We start from the raw sequence: 18920 nt of genomic DNA, 5'->3' as shown, positions 1-18920 counted from the left end.
TTGCAGAGACTTGCGTCAAACCTGCACTAACTTGCTGCCAACTTGCTTCATGTGCAAGTAAACCCCTCGCAGAAACTTGCTTTGCAAACTTACCATACGCTTGCACTGCAGGCGTGCTGCAAGTTCGAAGAGCGTCAACTAGGAAGTTTGCATTAAACTTGCATCAAACTTGCAGACTTGCATCACAAGTCTGCTGCAAGTTTGCCAGACTTGAATTGCAAATCTGCTGCAAGTTTCTTGCAAGTCATTTTTGCTATCTGGGTGCCTTTCTTTTCATTTTGGGTGTGATTGAAACAGATCTAAGAAAACTAATTTTAACGAAAGGTGGCTTGATGCAAAACAGTATCTCCAGTTTGTTGGATGGTTGAGAAGAGGACCTAACGAGTACCATGGTTATTGTACAGTGTGTAGGAAGTCTTTCAGTCTTGGTAATATGGGAGGCCAAGCAGTACTGTCACATGCGAGGGGGAAAATTCATGCAAGTTTGACCAAAAATGTGCACTCTAAATCATCTTTGAAGATTTTTTTTTTTTATTACTTCTGATGAACCTGGTGTAAAAGGAACACAACATAAAGATCCCAATCTGGACGGAAAATCAGATTTATCACAAAGTGTAAAATGACGTAGTAGTGTAGTTGATGTAAAAAAAACTTCACTGTCCAAAAGTGCTTCATCTAGCCAATCAGAAGTGCAGTTACTAGAAACTTTTTGTGCTGAAGATAATGTTACAACAGCAGAGATTTTGTGGGCACTGGAGGTTGTTGATAGCAAGCTGTCATTACACTCGTGTGAAGATTTAGGACAAATATTTCGTTTAATGTTTCCAGACAGTGCAGTTTCTTCCAAAATTTCAGATGAACTCTACAAAATGTTCTTATGTCATAAATTACGGACTTGCACGGTATTTTGATAATGCACTTAAGGACAGGTTAAATGAATGTGAAAACTTTGTTATTTGTTTTGATGAATCGTTGAAAAAAAATGTACAACAGGGTCCAATGGACCTGTCTGTGAGGTTTTTTGATGTCAATACTAATAGAGTGTGTACGCAATATTTTAACAGTGTGTTTTATTGAAGAGCTTCTAAAATTCTTCTTGATTGCTTTACTGAAGGAATACGTCCATTGCTATTAAGGAACATCCTATAGGTTTCAATGGATGGATCACATGTGAACCTAAATTTCTCAAATAAATTTGAAGAAAAAATGAAAGGTGATAATCCTGAGGGGAAACAACTAGTGAACGTTGGCGTTTGTAAACTTCATGTTAGTAATAGGGCAATAGAAAGTGGACTGGAAGTGGTTCAGTGGGATCTTCATAGTTTTTTTGCGTGATAATTTCTACATTTGTAAGGACTCACCTGCTCGTCGCACAAAATTCATTGCATTAATAGGGAAAAGTGTATTTCCTATCAAGCATTATACTACTAGATGGCTGGAGAATGTAACTTCTGTGAACAGGGAGTTACTGCTTTTTGATGATGTGAAAAAAAAATGTAGATAGTGAAAAATCTACACATACCAGACCATTTCATAATGTTTTGGAACAAACGGAAGATGTGTTTATAAAACCCAAACTTTCGATTTTCAAAAGGTTGTGAGCTGATTGTGAACCATTTTTGAAGAAATATCAGACACCAGAGCCGCTGTCACCCTACTTATTTTCTGACTTAACAGTTTTAGTAAGAAATCTACTAGAGCGAGTTGTTAAGCCAACAAAAATGCCAGTCACCGTAAACAAGTTCTTTGCTATTGACCTGGATAATGTTGGCAATGTACGTCCCTTAAAGGATATTGATATTTGGTTTCAGACAAAGAAATTTCTTCGAGAAATAAAATCATCTGATGTGTCAAACAATTCCAACAATAATACAAAAAAATTGTAATACAAATGATCAAGAAGATTCTTGAGAGAAACCCTCTGAAATATAAAGCTGTTCAGGCATTGTCATCATTGGACTCTTGTGTTATCGCCAAGCAGGCTGAACAGGGGAAACTAAAATTGGAAATGTTGCTGCAGGTTCTATATGAAAAAATTCATATTACTGACGATGTTGCAGAGAAGGCAAAAATTCAGTATGCTTTGCTTTGTGATGAAGCTGCTTCAAACTTGCAAGGAAACTTTAGTGAATTTTGGATAAAGCTACTTCTAAGTGGCTAGACGATTTCTATTCATCCCTCCCAGACAATACGTACGTGTACGGCACATGTGCACTATCCATCCATAAGCTGTACATGTGCACATGTGCATTTGTGTGGATGATGCACACATACATAACCCGTGCTTAAGCTGTACATGTGAATTTGCGTGGATGAAACACACATACATAACCCATGCATGTGCACATGTGCATTTGCGTGGGTTATGCACACGTACATAATTCCGTGATTAAGTGGTGCATGTGCACATATGCATTTGCATGGATGTAGCACACATTAATATAACCCGTGCCTAAGCCGTTATGTGCACATATGCATTTGCGTGGATGAAGCACACGTACATAAGCGGTGATTAAATCGTGCATGTGTATATGTGTATTTGCATGGATGAAGCACACATTTATATAACCCGTGACTAAGTCCTGCATGTGCACATGGGCATTTGCGTAGATGAAGCACATTTAAATAACCCGTGCTTAAGCCGTGCATGTGCACATGTGCATTTGCGTTGATGCAGCGCACGTGCACTCATATCCAAAATGATTGTCGCATACCTATAACTGTCTTCTTGTAAGAATATAATTTGATAATGATTTTGCAGGGTACTTTTAATACTGATACTATGTGAATAATCGGGAAATGTATATTTGTGGTAAATTTCATAGGAAAAGAATTATAAATACGAAAATTAGAATGAGTAAAACAAAATGTTGCTAAATGGACAACAAAATTTTATTTTCGTTTTATTGTTCTTATTTACTGCTTTTTTGACATGAAATTTGCCATATGCATATCTTTTCCGATTATACACATACTAACACTATATCAAATACTGAGCGAATTCGTTATCGAAATATATTCCTACAACAACATATTTATAGACATGCGACAATAATTATGGACATGAGTGTACATAACCCGTGCGTAAGCCGTGCATGTGCACATGTGCATTTGCGTGGATGAAGCACATTTAAATAACCCGTGCTTAAGCCGTGCATGTGCACATGTGCATTTGCTTGGATGAAGCACATTTAAATAACCCGTGCTTAAGCCGTTGTGTACACATGTGCATTTGCACTTCTACTGCACATGTGTATGACACGTCCATAATACCGTGCAAGTGTATACTTTTACTTTCATTCTCCTAGTATTTAAAACATGAAATATGGCTATAGTATTTTTAATTGAAAGTTCAATATTTTAAAATTATATTACTCATTCTAAATAAACAATATAAAGTAACCTGCATTTTTCGAAGGCCTAAGTACATTCGAATAAATATTCAATCAAATAAGTCTAAACACTATAAATAGCTCTCTCAGCAGCATAAAAAATGTGCAGTGTTCGCTTTGATGAAATAAATGACGTGACAACCCTAGGTTCGGTTCGCACTGACGGGAGGTCCGTCGGGTCCGAACCCCCATAACTTTTAATTGTACGAAAATTAGTATAATTTCAAGGGCAGATACATAACGTATTTGCATTTCATACTCTAACCCATCCTCGGACTTCCCCAGAGAGAAATACAGAGTGTAGTACTGTATATACTTCTGCCTATCTTGCTGATGCTGAAGGTGGTTATTTATTGAGCCTAAATGATAGTTTTTAGCTTTTTTTTCTGGAGAAAGTTCCCCATGTGCAATGTGCCGCCAAATATCATCGGTCTGCTGTCGCCTTTTGGCGGATAGCCGCCAAAGTGAAGGAAAAATGACAGTTCGAAGCGGAAATCCACCGAAGCGACTGCCGTCGTCGTAATGCTAAATGGTAGTTGTCGTTTTTCCTTCAGGCGTTGTTATAGAGACTTCGATGAATGACAGCTGAATGACTGTTAAAGTCCGCTGAGCTAGGATATAAGATCAACATGTAGCAGCACTGTACTGATGTAACTACTGTCAGACAGTTCATAGGTTTACAAAATTATTTGCGTGACCGATTACAGCAGAAAATGTTGTGTTATTTGTTACTGGTCAAACATGTCAAATATACTATCTAAAGCTCCTTGCAAATAATAGCTAAACTCTAAAAGTAAAATTCTCACTGACAATTATTAGTTACTTCTGATATACTTGGAAGGTGATGTCGTCATGTTCAACTCAACTCAGAATTCAGAATCGACCATCGATTTATCGATCTGAGAACGATTACTAACGCTCTGCGAGCAACTGATATTTTTGTTCATTCAGGGAGGATTGTTCTGGTACAGACAATCGACATCCCCTTGCAGTCCGTATTGCTGACTCAAGTGGGAGCCCGTGGCCATTATCACCTACTCTTTTCATCTATTTTTGTGGAGGGCCAGTGCTTGCACTGATCGACATCTCCGCGAGGACGTATTGCTGTCTCAAGTGAGAGCCACAGTGGGCTTCCCCTAGCACCTACTCCATACGATTGCCTCGAACATTCCAGTTATATTCTCTGCTAGATTAAACCATCATCATGCCCCCCTCCCCGACGGGAGCGAAGGGTACAGCCAAATCCGGTCACTCTGCTGGTACGAAGACTTCTAAAGCAGATACCTCGAAACAGACTGAGTCTCGATCTCGCTCACGATCTCCAATCGGACACTCCAAGCAATCAGAGTCTAAGAAAACACGGCATTATAGCTCTGATGGAGAAGGTTCCACTGGGCTAATGCCCCACCATCTCCCACTTTGCCAGCTAATCAGGGTACAATGTATAATTTCATATTAAAGAACTTCGACGCTAAGTACCGAACTGCACGAGCAATCTTCATACAAATCAATAAATATGTACCGCGCGCAGATGTGCATCAAATTATACCTACGAGGGACGGCATCATCTTAAAATCTCCTAATCCTAATTTTCACATACATGTTCGAAATAAAGCTACCTTTGAAATCTTTGGACCGCAGGCTGTGTTGACGCCTCTTACCCCGAGCCAACGAAAATCACCTCCACCTCCTCGTCGTCCACCATTGCTATCAGTTGTTATCAGGGGCATTGAACCTGAACTCACCGACGATGAGATATTTGATGAGCTTCGCTACGAGGGTCTCGAAATCAAGAAATGTATTAGGGTACGTAACAACACTGGTCCTACCTACCTCGTTTGTGTCTTGACCGACCAACAACAAATCCTTGACCATCTCTTAGCTATGTATATCGCCGCCGTTACAAGGTAGAACCGTCTCGAACGTCTCCTCCGCTTCCAATCCGCTGCGAGAAATGCCAGACGTATGATGATCATTACACTCATAACTGCACCAACACTGTTAAATGTGGATATTGTAGCGAGAGTCATCTGACTCGAAATTGCCCAAATTCAAGTGCACCTCCTCAATGCACTACGTGTCCTGAAAAACATCCAACTTACAGTTATCGCTGTCGTGGCAAGCCTGCACCTACCCCTGATAAGCCAGAATTAGTAGCTCCCATCAAAACTTCCGATGACCCAACTCCACCTGCAAACTCACTGACACATCCTGTTACAGTAGATCTCTTACGAATCATTCACTCTGCTAAACTTCTCTATAATCTCCAACTACACGCCACATACAGCGGATCTAATGTCCATTTCCAAATACAACCTACTGAAACAACTGTTTGAACATGGCTTGTCATCTCTATAGTACTACCATTCTTCTTGTTCTATACATTATTGCATACAACCTGTTATTTCTTAACATACGGTCTCTCCTCACGCATCAAGTGCTGTTTCAGCAACTTCTTTTGGAGGAGAATATCGCCGCTTTTGCACTCAATGAAACATTTCTAGCTCCTTACATAACCTGCTTTGTTCCCAAATATACTCTCCACAGACACGATGGGCCCAGCGGCGCACGTCTGCACGGTGGAACAGCCATTGGATTACAATATCGCATACCACATCGCACTATTACCTTACCACACACCTTGCAGCTGCCAGAATATAATGTTGTATTATTATATCTCAAGGGTCATACAATAGCCTTCGCAACCATCTATGTCAGGCCGAGACACGATATACCTTACCAATTATTTCAACACCTCTCCGATACCTACCGTAAATTCATTATCATGGCAGACATCAATTTTCATAGTAGGCCTCAATATGAGAAACAGCGATTTTTGGATTTTATCAGTCTTCATACCACCGGCACCTTTCATGTTCTACCACAGCCAACTCGCCTCTCTAGCAACTCCACACCAGATATTGTAATTTATTCCACATCGATCAACTCTCACATCACTATTGACGTTTTAGATTCTTTGGGGAGCGATCATGTTCCCATCAAGCTAGCATTAACTACCAATACTTCTCCACACAATACTATATCCAAGAAGAAAGTGTCTATATCATCAGGCTAACTGGCCAGCCTATCATGAGACCATTACACACTCACTCTCAGCTAACTTTGACTTAACGTCACAAGATGACCTTGACAACGCCGTTACCCGACTCACTCAGACTTTACAAACAGCAGCCCAACAGCATATTCCAACTACCTATATTACTCCGCATAAACCTAAACTTCCTCCACGATGCCTAACTCTCATTACTGCAGCTCGGCGTGCTTACAGAGAATACACACGCAGACGTAACCTAGAATCACTTCGCCTCCATAGACAGTATCTGCGCATCACTCACAATTATATCGTTGCATACAAACGCCTTCTCTGGACCAGAACGTGTAACAGACTCAACGAAAACTCACATCCTACCAAATATTGGCGACAGTTCAATCAGCTCATCGAAAAATTTCAACGGACGCCCTACCCATTAGTTGTTAATCAACAAGCACTATCTTCTGATCAAGACAAAGCTAACACATTTGCCAAACACTTTCAAAATATCTTCACTCCTCTACCTGGTTGGCATACTCCATTACATCTAAACGAAGCTGTCGATAGTCGATCTGACCCCAACTTACCACATTTACAACCTAATCCCAATCACGCCCTGGAGTTAGATCATCCACTTGCAGTACCGATTCAACCTACTGATATCCAGGCCACACTCCTCAACAAACGAAATTCCGCTCCAGGCTTTGACGCTATTACCTATACACTGATTAAGAACGCCCCTCCTGTTGTCTTCACCATACTAAGTATCATTTATACATTTATACTTCGAACTGGTTTTTTTTTTTTCCATAACTTGGAAGTACTCAAAAGTCTTACTTTTTCCAAAGCCTAATAAGCCTCCATCTGACCTCACGTCTTATCGGCCGATACAATTAACATCTACCCTAAGCAACATTTTGGAACGCATATTAGTTCGCCGCCTCCATGACCATTTGCAATATCATGAGTTACTTCCGTTGCACCAAGCTGGGTTTCGACCTAACTTTAGCATTCTAGATCCCCTGTTACGTCTCAGTACTTCTATATATAACCAATTCAATCGAGGCAATCCATCTAGTCTGGTCACCTTCGATCTAGAAAAGGCGTTCGATAAAGTTTGGCACCAGGGTCTTATATACAAGTTATACTCTTTTCAACATCCCCGCTCTTACATCCGAGTTATACATTCCTTCCTTACAGCCCGACTTGCCTACATCTCCATCAATGATGCTCTGTCCTTTCCAATCTTTTTGAATTCTGGCGTACCACAGGGATCTTCTCTTTCACCCCTATTATATTTGCTGTACGTATCCGACTTGCCCACTACTCCTAACGTACAACTTTTCCAATTTGCTGACGATACAGCATTTCTGGTTATCGGACGGACAATTACTTCTATTCAATATAGCCTTCAACTGGCCATTGATGCTTTTGTCGATTGGTGCGACATCTGGCGCTTGGCAATTAATGCTACGAAAACGCAAGCGATCGTTTTCTTACCATCTGGACGACGATCACGGGTCCATCGAAATCCCCAACTGCTACGTCTCCATGTTGACAACAGTCCGGTTACAATCCATAATACTCTTAAATATCTTGGCATTGTATTTGACTCCAAGCTCACTTGGATGCCTCACCTTCTTACTGTCATCGAGAAAGCCAAAAACCGACTCAATTTACTAAAGCGCCTAATAGGTACCACGTGGGGTCTAAATTCTTCTCTCCTTCTCAATACATACAAGGTTTTCATGCGCCCAATTCTAACCTATGGCCACACAGCCTGGATATCAGCTCCCTCTAAATATTATCTTTAGTTAGCCATTCTTGAACGCCATGCGTTTCGTTTAGCCTTTCGCATCCGTCTCCCGCATCCGACACGCCTTCTTTATGAACGCATCAATTTTCCTCCACTATTATCACATCTTGAGGCCCTCCGCTCATAGTACATTCAGAAACGCATTGAAGCTGCTCATCCCATATTCCTGAGCATTCTCCGCAATGACCGAGACCATGACACTCCCGCTGTATATTATCCCACACCTCTTCAGCATCTGATGACCCTTTATCATCTCAAAATCGGCCAAGACAACATTGATCCAGAAGTTTATGACATTTATCATCCTGGCACAGTTTCACCACTCATCTATCCATCTCATGCACAGTAAAACCATCCACTAACAGGGCTGCCTTTGTTTCCATCAGTTCCTGCGTCGCCCCAGGAACATAAGATAACAGCATTTGTCTTACTAACATCACCCATGTGTTGTGGCGTCGTTGCACTTCACTTTCATACCATCCATCATTACAGATCTAATGATTGTCATATACTTAGCTGTTAAAAATAATGCTCTCATAGCTCTTCATGTATTCAACTAACCACCATATATTTGATGTATCCATTCATTTCAGGCACCGCAGTTTCAGCAAGACCATAACTTGTATGCCAGCCAGCCAGTCTGGACCAGCACCCACCGCAACTGAGGCTTGTCCTCACACAATTGATGACCCTCCCCATGCAATACGAAATATGAATAAAGTTCCAAATAAATTGATTATTAAATAGCACCTAGACTCTCTAATGATAACTTTGACCTCTTATGCTTTTCTCTCTCTTACCGAAGAAAGGGCGCAACCCTTTGAACGAGTAAACGTAAAAAAAATCGTCAGTGTTTTACCGACCGCATGAACTTTAATCTTATATCTATCCATCATATGCACAGCAATACCTATTAACAAGGGCCTCCTTCGTCTTCATCAGTTCCTGAATCGCCGCAGGAACAGAAGATAACTTCATTCGTCTGAACCAACATAAGCTTGTGATGTAACTCCAAAGCACTGCATTTCATCCATTCACTACATGTGTTTATTTTCTTTACTGCAGCCCTCAACATTCTTTTCCTCTCATCATTTATGTTTATGTAATGACTGGCAATATTCACTTCTAGCTATTAACCTATTACTGCTTGTGTTATATATGTTTTTTTCTCCTGGAATCATTTCAATCCATGTATATTTAATATTAATGTGATGAATAAAGAAATAATAAACCTGACAACCCTTAGACCACCTACATTTCCATAGAGACAATTGATCTACATTACAGCACTTACCCGAAGAAAGGACACAACCATTTAAACGGGACGACGAAAAAAATTCGTTGGTGTTACAGCGTAAGGCACGAAATATATAAACTACTTTGTTTTTGTTGCATTTCGAATATGCTTTTACATCACATCTGCACTACGAGGAAATCACCTGTGTCCTACATGTAAATCACCTGTGCACTACATGTAAATCGAATATGTGCTACGTGTAAATCATCTGTACGGTAGGTGTAAATGACTTGTAGAAGATGTGTGCACTGCACATGTACTGCGCACGTGAAGATGCTGAATAGCACCTGTGACGCATATGTGCATCACACGTACAGGTGTTGCACATGGTCCATCCTTGCAATTATACATATGCTATACGGGTACTGTATGTGCATTGTGCTGTCTGGACTTTTGTTTCACAGAAAGGCACATGAAGATTTATGGAAAGTTGTAAAGCTGTGCCTAATATTTTCCCGCTCTAATGCAACCGTAGAAAGTGGTTTCTCTGTTAACAAAGCACTACTGGTTGAAAATCTTCATGAGAAAAGCCTCATTTCACAGAGGAGAGTGTATGACTCCATCAGGTATTTTGGGAGAATACAGAAGGTGCAATAACATAGCAGATGTTGTATGTGAGGGGAGCTAGGTGGTGCTACGAAATATATCTTCAAGATGCCAGGAAAACTCGTGCAGAAGAGGATAAAAAAAAGAGTTGAAAAGAAGAAATTGACAGAAGAAATAAAAAAATAGAGGAGAGTTGGAAAATACTAAAGCTTGAAGCAATAAAGGAAAAAGTAATAAAAGCAAAAATTGAAATTTTGGAACAGAAGAAGAAAATTTGATGTGACTCAAAATGGACGTTGAAGTGTTTTGCTCATATAAACTGTAGAAATATTATACGTATTTCATTGTTACACTTGTACATTCTATAAGTATTCAAGGAACAGTATAAACTGAAGGTTATTATTAGTCATTACACTAAAATGTTTGGTGAATTTACACCATCAAAACTACAAAATTTTGAGTAGCTATTTCGTATTGAGTGATAAATAAACATTTGCATTTCTTTTTATATCTACTTTTTCAGCTTTGTTTACTGTAAATTTAATGTGGGTTTTAGAAAATAGGACGACTATGGGGATGGTGTAGGCCATAGTAGCTGTTGGTCAGGGAAATTGATTACTTTAGTGAGTGAAGGTCAGGGAAATTGATTTGAAAATTTCTGTGTGAAATTCTGATTAAGAAAGTATTTTATTTTTACCTTCATAATAATTTTAAATGAGCGTCGCAAAAAAAAAAATGCTCAAAAGTCTACTGAGAAGTCGTTTTGCTCTTAATACAATATGAGTAAACCGCGACAAGTAGATTATTTTCTTTCATCTTCATTGTGTAGAACTTGCAAAACCAGTACTGAGCTGACAGACTTTTCCATTCTACCCGCCTCCTCATTTCTCCCGCCGGCCACAAGGAGGTACCTAAAAAGTATCTTTTTTCAGTCACATTAAAAGTGTGATTACATTATATGTAATGTCAGATGTGCAAAGAGCTGTTCTCTGACGCAGACGCTAAGTGAAATTCGTGGTGGACAAACATTGTGTGCGTGGGTTTTCTCGTGGTTATTCCGTTTACTCCCACTTAATTCATTCAACCATCAGCATCCATCTTATTATCAGATTCCTAGCGGGAAATCATGTGGTTCGATTTCCACGTTTATCAGTAGGTCCACGTCTCATATAGCCTCCCTGCTGAACGGGACGTTAAACTCTAAATCAACTCAACTCATCTCAGAGTCTCCTTTAACTTTGGTTCATAATCATAGACGTTAAACTCTTAAAAAAAACTGATTCAGGCTAACCCGAAAAAAGCCAAGCCAGAATATATGACCAGAGGGTAACATCAAGTAGATGGTTTAAAATAACTTAGGCTACGTTGCAAAATCTCTCATGGATATTAATCAGGGTTGCAGACCATATTAAAATAGCTTTAAAAAAATGTTCTGTCGCTATACAGGAATAAATGTACATAACCATTTTTTATTAGTTACACTAGTTAACAAAGGTTTTGTTACATAAAAGAAAATACCTGTTCTGAAAGGAACTTTTTGCGCTGAATTCGAATATGCACTCGGTTTTTCTCCATCACGTACGATTTTCCCGTAACAGAGGGATTTTCGGGAAAATCCCTAAAAAAGTTTCCCTTTTCGTTTATTTTACACCCCAATATCTTGTCCCCTTGCATATACTAACATAGAAATTATACCTAAGTATACTTTGATTCATATTAAACAAACCCTCCAAGTTTCGTAATAATCGCTTTATTCTTTCTAGAGAAATAAATATGTTTGTATGTATACTGTGTGTACTGTTTATTGCACCTTATAGTAATGCTTTCAGATCTCTTAAGTTGAGGTAAAACGTTTTGCTTTATTACCACAAACACATATATAAAATATAATACAATATAATTTACAAGTGTGACAATTTACAATAAACAATAATACAAATGTACTAAAGGTCACGAAAAGACAATCAAAACTATCACAATATATGAAACTTCCATTGGGTTACAAAAACGTACACTACTTTTTTCTTTTGTAAGAAATGTTGCATTCTCTAACAAGACCCCAACAATAGTTCCCCATCATTGAAGGATCCCATCGTCCCTGGTACCTTTTCTCCATTGCCATTATATCTTGGTGGAATCTTTCCCCCTGTTCGTCGCTGGAGCACCTAGGTTAGCAGGAAAGAAGCTGAGGTGGGAGTGCAAAAAGTGGATTTTTAAAGACATCCTACAACCCAACTCTTTGTATTTCTGTATCATGTCCTGTACGATTTCTGTGTAACTCTCAGCTTTGTTATTGCCCAGAAAGTTGCGCACAACACACTTAAATGCTGTCCAGGCAGCTAGCTCAGCACTGTTTAACTTGCTGTCAAAGCTATCATCAAGCATTAATTTCCTAATTTGGGGACCAATAAACACTCCCGCTGAAATCTTAGCATCACTCAGGTTTGGGAACTTATCTCCCAAATACTTGAAACCTTCACCAGATGTGTCCATGGCTTCGACAAAGTTTTTCATAAGTCCTAACTTGATATGAAGTGGTGGTAGTAATATCTTATTAGGATCTACCAAAGGAGCGTATTTGACGTTGCATTCTCCAGGTACGTAATTCACTCTAGGTTCCCATTCCTTCACTTCATAATGTTTGTCATCAGCTCGGCTATCCCATAAACATAAAAAACATTGGTACTTCGTGTAACCGCACTGCAGTCCTAATAAAATACCAACTACCTTGAGATCACAACATATTTGCCAACAATGGTCCTTATAATTTATAAGATTTAGCAAAGTTGACATGGTGTCATAGGATTCCTTAATCTTCACTGAGTGCGCAAGTGGTATAGAAGGTTTTTTATTTCCATTATGTAAAAGGACAGCTCTAAGGCTGACCTTTGACGCGTCGATAAATAACCTCCATTCTTCTGGAACGTAAGGAATTCCTAGCTCCGCCATCAACCCATTTACATCCGTACATACGCACACATTATCTTGCATTGAGAAATAGCTTGAAAATTGAACATGCCTTTTCCTGTACACTGATATGTTCGTTTCTGCATCCAATAAGTTCCACTGCTGGAGCCTTGATCCCAGAAGTTCCGCCTCTTGTTTTGTCAGGTGCAAATCACGGAATCATTAAGTTCACATTGCCGGATGAAATGTGGCTCGCGAACACAGTCAGGGATGAACGTTGGGTCCTTGGATGTACATGTTGATGTCGATGGTTCATCAAGGTCATGATCATCATCAGAGTCTTTTGGCCATATCTCTTCCTAGTTGATAAGGGGCTCGGGAAGTGGAAGTTCTTTTGCATTCTGTTACATTTGATAACAAATATTGATAACCATTTCATGAACAAAACAAAAAAACTTGGAGAATTGTATATATATGTATTAAGATATACATATACTGTACGTTTAAACGTTGGAAATACATTCTATTTTTATACACGTTTCTAATTTACAGAGAGCAATACAAGTGTGTTGTTGACTATTGTAAATATTCATTTTTATGTCTGTGTTTGTAGTAATAAAGGAAATCGTTTTTACCCCAACTCAGGAGATCTGAAAGCATTACTATCAGGTGCAATAAACAGTACACACAGTATACATACAAATATATTTATTTCTCTAGAAAGAACAAAGCGATTTTTGCGAAACTTTTAGGGTTTATTAAATATAAATCAAGGTATACTTAGGTATAATTTCTATGTTACTATATGTAAGGAGACAGGAGCTAGGGGAATAAAATATCTGAAAAAGGGAAATTTTTGAGGGAATTTCCCGAAAATTCCTCTGTTACGGGAAAACTGTACGTGATGGAGAGAAACAGAGTGCATATTCGAATTCAGCGCAAAAAGTTCCTTTAAGATCAGGTGATTTTTCTCATGTAACAAACAAAAAGTTTAAATTTGTTAACTAGTGTTATTATTTTTCGTATTAATTGGAAAGGCACGTGACTATATGACTGCATTAGAGAGCCGTCCCTGGATTAGTTTATTTATAATCTTTGGAGAGCTTGAACAAACACGACTAACATCAAAATAATAATAAAAAATCAAAATTGAATTGATTTTGAGTTTAGTGACTCTTTCAGCAGCGAGGTTATATGAGACGTGGGTCTACAGCTTAACGTGAAATCTAAACTCGAAAAAAGAACGAAAAATAGTAGTGTATTACATAAAACAAAAAAAAATAGGTGGTGAGGATTACGAGATAGCGAAAACAAATATAGAGATGTTTCAACTGTAACAAGGTTGGTCATTATCATGATTTACCGTATTTGCCGACGTATTAGACGCACTTTTTCCTGTGAGAATAAGTTCTAATGTGGAATGTTTCTTTTACGCCTATACTGAGATTTCGATTATACCAATTTCAGTTAAGTATTTCTAAATGTATGTTGTTTAATGTCTTTCTTATTCCCTTACAATGCGCAAAAGCATTCCAGCTACATGCTGTTTTGTGACTCAGTAAATGTAGTTTGGGTACAGCTGCTTTGTTTACAGTTTCTTAGTGTGTATATTGTGTTTTGGACGCATATGCGCTAGAGCGCTACATATTTTCCCAGACGCGCGTGCGATTCTATGCTAAAGTTAAAGTATAACTTTGTACTTGAAAAACAAATCTTTAGAGTGAAAATATTTTTCCTCAAAACTGAATGCGGAAAATGGGTGTGTTTTATACGTAGGCAAAAAACAATATATTTAGGATGTGATGTATAAATTTCTTTAACTGACGTTCTAGAAAGAGCTTAAAAAAAAAAGATTGTTGTTTTAAGTTTGAAGATCGTTCAACTGCAAGGATATTACTTACCTACCAAATATGAGTTCTTCTTCCTTTTCATTGAGTTGCCTTTTGAGTCTGGCTTTGTGTTCCTTGTGCTTTATATCTTGGCTTATATCTGACATCATCTGGGTCGCCTCGTCCAAACGCTTCTCCGCTGTGGAAGGTCTTCTGATCAATCGGCGTGCTTCTTCCTTATCGCGTTCTTCTTCCTCTGGCTCTTCACGAATCGTCAATGAAGACTTTTGCCGCGTAGAACTAAGCCGTTTGGTATTACTGCTCGCCTGGACCGATCTTCGCTCTTGTAGCTGAGATTTCTGTTTTGTTTCTTCCTTGGATTTGTGTTCGACGGTAGTGTCAGAAGATCTTTTGGCAACTTCTCCAATGGCCGATATTGCAGCTCCTGCGAACTGTAGTAAATACGCAAAAATGGAAGTTTATTACTTACAAAGTACCATCAATATATTTATATTGGTGTCAGAGATTAGCATGATTTGACGATATAGTAAATTGTATTAGTAGGAGAAACTTGATTGCTGTGGGTGACTATGGAGGCGGTCATCTTGGTATCCGCCATATTGGATTGAGATCATTTTTTTTAAAACATACAAAAGTATATGTGTGGTACATAATTTTACGCTAGGATGTCACCAGAAACGAATATAAAGTCAGTTTTTAGATATCTTTAATCTCTTCCAAGTTATTGATGCAATGTTGAATACGTGATGACTTATGAGAACGTACGGAATTTGTGATAACTGATATCTTATCCCAGTTGCAGGTGTAAGTGACGAAGAAAATGATATTGTCCCCTGAGGAACAAATTGAGATCATCCTCATTTCCGCTGAAATGAGTTCACGCGACATTGCCAATGATTTTAATCAAAGACATCCACTTAGGTCGCCAGTGTCACATGTTAGTGTTGCTAATGTGTTTAAGTGATTTATAAAAACGGGTGCAGTCAGGCACGTAGCCAGGATTTCGTGAACGGGGGCAGGTCCATAACATGAAATACTGTGGTCATCACACCAGGGGCTAGATCATTCTAAACTATTTTACTGTAACATATATTGGTTCGTTTAGCCAGGATTTCGTAACGGGGGACAAGAAATGAAATTCTGAAGGCCCAAAAGCTCCATCAATCTAAACTACTTTACTATTAACAAATATTGGTTAGTTAGGACTAGAGATGCAAGGGCTCGAAAAAAAAAACAGCTTTTTTGAAAAAAAAACTCGGTTTTTTCTGCTTCGCTTTTTTGCTTGGGAAATTTTGGGCTTTTTTGAAAATTTTGCTTTAAACTGATAATGCAGACTTTGTTTCGCTTCTCTACAACAAAAAACTCATTTAATTAGTGGTTGATGCAGATAATAATATGAAACCTTGAAAATAAACCATGAATTTCAAAAAGATTTTTTTTTAAATTCTTAACATTTTTACATTATGAATTCCAAAGGATTAACCAATATATGTAATAATATTTTAGCCTCTTATATACTATAAGTACTTAAAAAATAAAACACAAATAACTAGCAAAATTGTATGTAGTATTTTTACTTCAACATATCACACACCCTCTTTTTGAAGCAAAATAAAGAAAAAACATGAGAGAAATATACACATCAAGAGCTCCGTTTCGGGTAGCTCTATACATTCTTGAAATTTTTTATACATTGTATGAATATTTCGAACAAATTTTTCACTGATTGATCACAAACGTAATAATCTGTTACCACCTATCAGGTGCTTCGGATCTGCAAAATCGGTAAAGCTCCAAATTCTGTAATGCACTGACTGTTCCTTAAGCTTGTTCAGAATAGGGAAAGTATCGAATTTTCTGTTCATGGATCATATACGTAATAGACGGTTCATCTGAGAGTATGGTTTCCTAGGCTGTAGAATATATAACAACCATCACGGTTTACCCAGTCCTGAAGGTTTCTGAATTGTTAACAAGAAAATTCAACATATCGTTACGAAACTTTTTTTTTTTTTTTTTTTTTTTTACCAAAAAGAAAAACTATGGAATACATTTTAAAAGAGTGGAAGAATTAATCACTCTTCCAATTCACAAGAAAGGAGACAAAATTGATTGTAATAATTATCGAGGCATTTCTCAACATTCTATTAATAAGAGTGACCCCATACGCAGATGAAATTATTGGAGATTATCAGTGTGTATTTAGTCGAAATCGACCAGATATTTACCATTCGACAAACACTCGAAAAGAAATGGGAATATATTACCCAGTACATCGACTGTTTATTGATTTTAGAAAGGCTTACAACTCGGTTAAGGGGAAACATTGTACAACATTCTTACAGAATTTGGAATATCGAAAAAGCTAGATTTACTACGTGTTTAAATGAATCCCAGAGTAAAGTCCAAGTAGAAAAATGCGAGCTTCCACGTCGAGATTGGCCTGAAACAAGGATATGTGTTATTGCCGTTATTATTCAGCTTTGTTCCGGAGTACCCTATAAGAAAAATCAAAGATAGGAACCAGGGCCTAGAGTTGAATGGTGTTCACCAGGTTATGGCGTATGCTGATGATGTAAATCTAATAGGAGAATCTAACAATCGAAAGAAATGCAGAGGATTTATTAAACGCTTGCAGGGATATGAGTAAATGCAGAGAAATCTAAATACAAGGAAGTTCACAAGGATAGTAATATGACAAATTGTGAGTGCGTTAAAATATCAATTAACACTTTCGACACAGTGGATACTTTCAAATGTCTTGAATCAGTATTGCCAGACCAAAATCATACCCACAAAGAAATTAAATGTCGACTGAAATCAGGAAATTCTTGTTATTATTCAGTTCAAAACATTTTGTCGTCGCGAATTCTGTCAAGGAATTTAAAGCTTAAAATATATAAAATGATAATCATGCCTGTTATGCTTTATGGTTGTGAAACATGATCGTTTACGCTGAGAGAAGAACGCAGACTGAAATTATTTGAGAATAAAATTCTGAGACTAATATTTGGACCGAAGAGGAACCGGAATGGGGAATAGCGGAAACTTCATAAGGAGGAACTACATAATTTATACGGTTTACCAAATATCGTTAGAGTCATCAAGTCTAGGAGGCTCAGGTGGGCAGGTCATGTAGCCAGAATGGAAGAAAGTAGGAACGCTTTCAAAGTTTTAACTGGAAATCCAATCGGGAAACGTCCATTAGGGAAATCTAGGCCCAGATGGGAGGACAGTATTAAGATGGATTTAGCATAAATAGGAATACAGAGTAGAAACTGTATTGAATTGGATAAGGACAGAAGTCAATGGAGAGCTTTTGTGGTCATAGAGAAAGAGAGAGAGAGAATACATTTAAGTTAAGCACAACAAACATAAGTGAGTGGTTAGCTTTCGCGCTTCTATCGTGAAGTCCGGGATTCAACCCCGCATTCGACCATTTTGACAAACGTTTTCTTAATTCCATCTGTGAATGTAGAGATAGTGCGTGTACTGTGTGTCCTGGCCGACTTCCTTTCTAATCGTTTTCAAATCTTTGTTATTACTAATTACCAGCAGTGATGGATTTGTAAAGAGGGTTAGGGGTGGGGGTGTCTTTCGAATTGAAACCTCTACCCTGAAATTACGGAATTTCTAAAACAAACTAAATATTAGTTTTGCCTTTAATCATAAACTTTACTGTCCTTAAATAAAATAAAAAATAGGAATTTTTAGAAAAACTAAGCATTAATAATAAAAAAAGCCCCTACCAAAATACTTTTCTAAATCCGCCACTGATTATCAGTATAAAATGGTCTTCAAGGTTGTATCTGAAAGATTATAGCTGAATATACAAACGAAACGAAATATTTGTTATGCCTGTACTCATAAACTTAAAGTCCTCTTAAAAGTTAGGAATTTTTAGAAAAACCAAACATTATTCAGAAAAACCCCTCCCAAATATTTTTCTAAATCCGATACTGATTATTTCCATCAAATGGTATTTAAGATTGTGTCCGGAAGATTATTGTTAAATCATTGCACAGCTACAGTATAACGGAAATGTGGAAGTACGCTCAGA

General features: G+C 38.0%; 1 protein-coding gene across 3 annotated transcripts in view; it reads right to left on the bottom strand.

Moving 5' to 3' along the window:
• Nucleotides 1-18920, bottom strand: part of LOC145680779 (uncharacterized) — a 113156-nt gene that overhangs the window by 17605 nt on the left and 76631 nt on the right. For all 3 annotated transcript variants that reach the window (XM_081751779.1, XM_081751778.1, XM_081751780.1), the window contains exon 4: nucleotides 14912-15291. In XM_081751779.1, coding sequence (XP_081607905.1) covers nucleotides 14912-15291 — 380 coding nt within the window. The remainder of the gene's footprint in view (nucleotides 1-14911; nucleotides 15292-18920) is intronic.

Source organism: Thermobia domestica, chromosome 3, assembly GCF_964235325.1.
Source record: "Thermobia domestica chromosome 3, izTheDome1.hap1.1, whole genome shotgun sequence".
Lineage (NCBI taxonomy): Eukaryota > Metazoa > Arthropoda > Insecta > Zygentoma > Lepismatidae > Thermobia > Thermobia domestica.
This window is presented reverse-complemented; position numbering and strand designations above follow the sequence as displayed.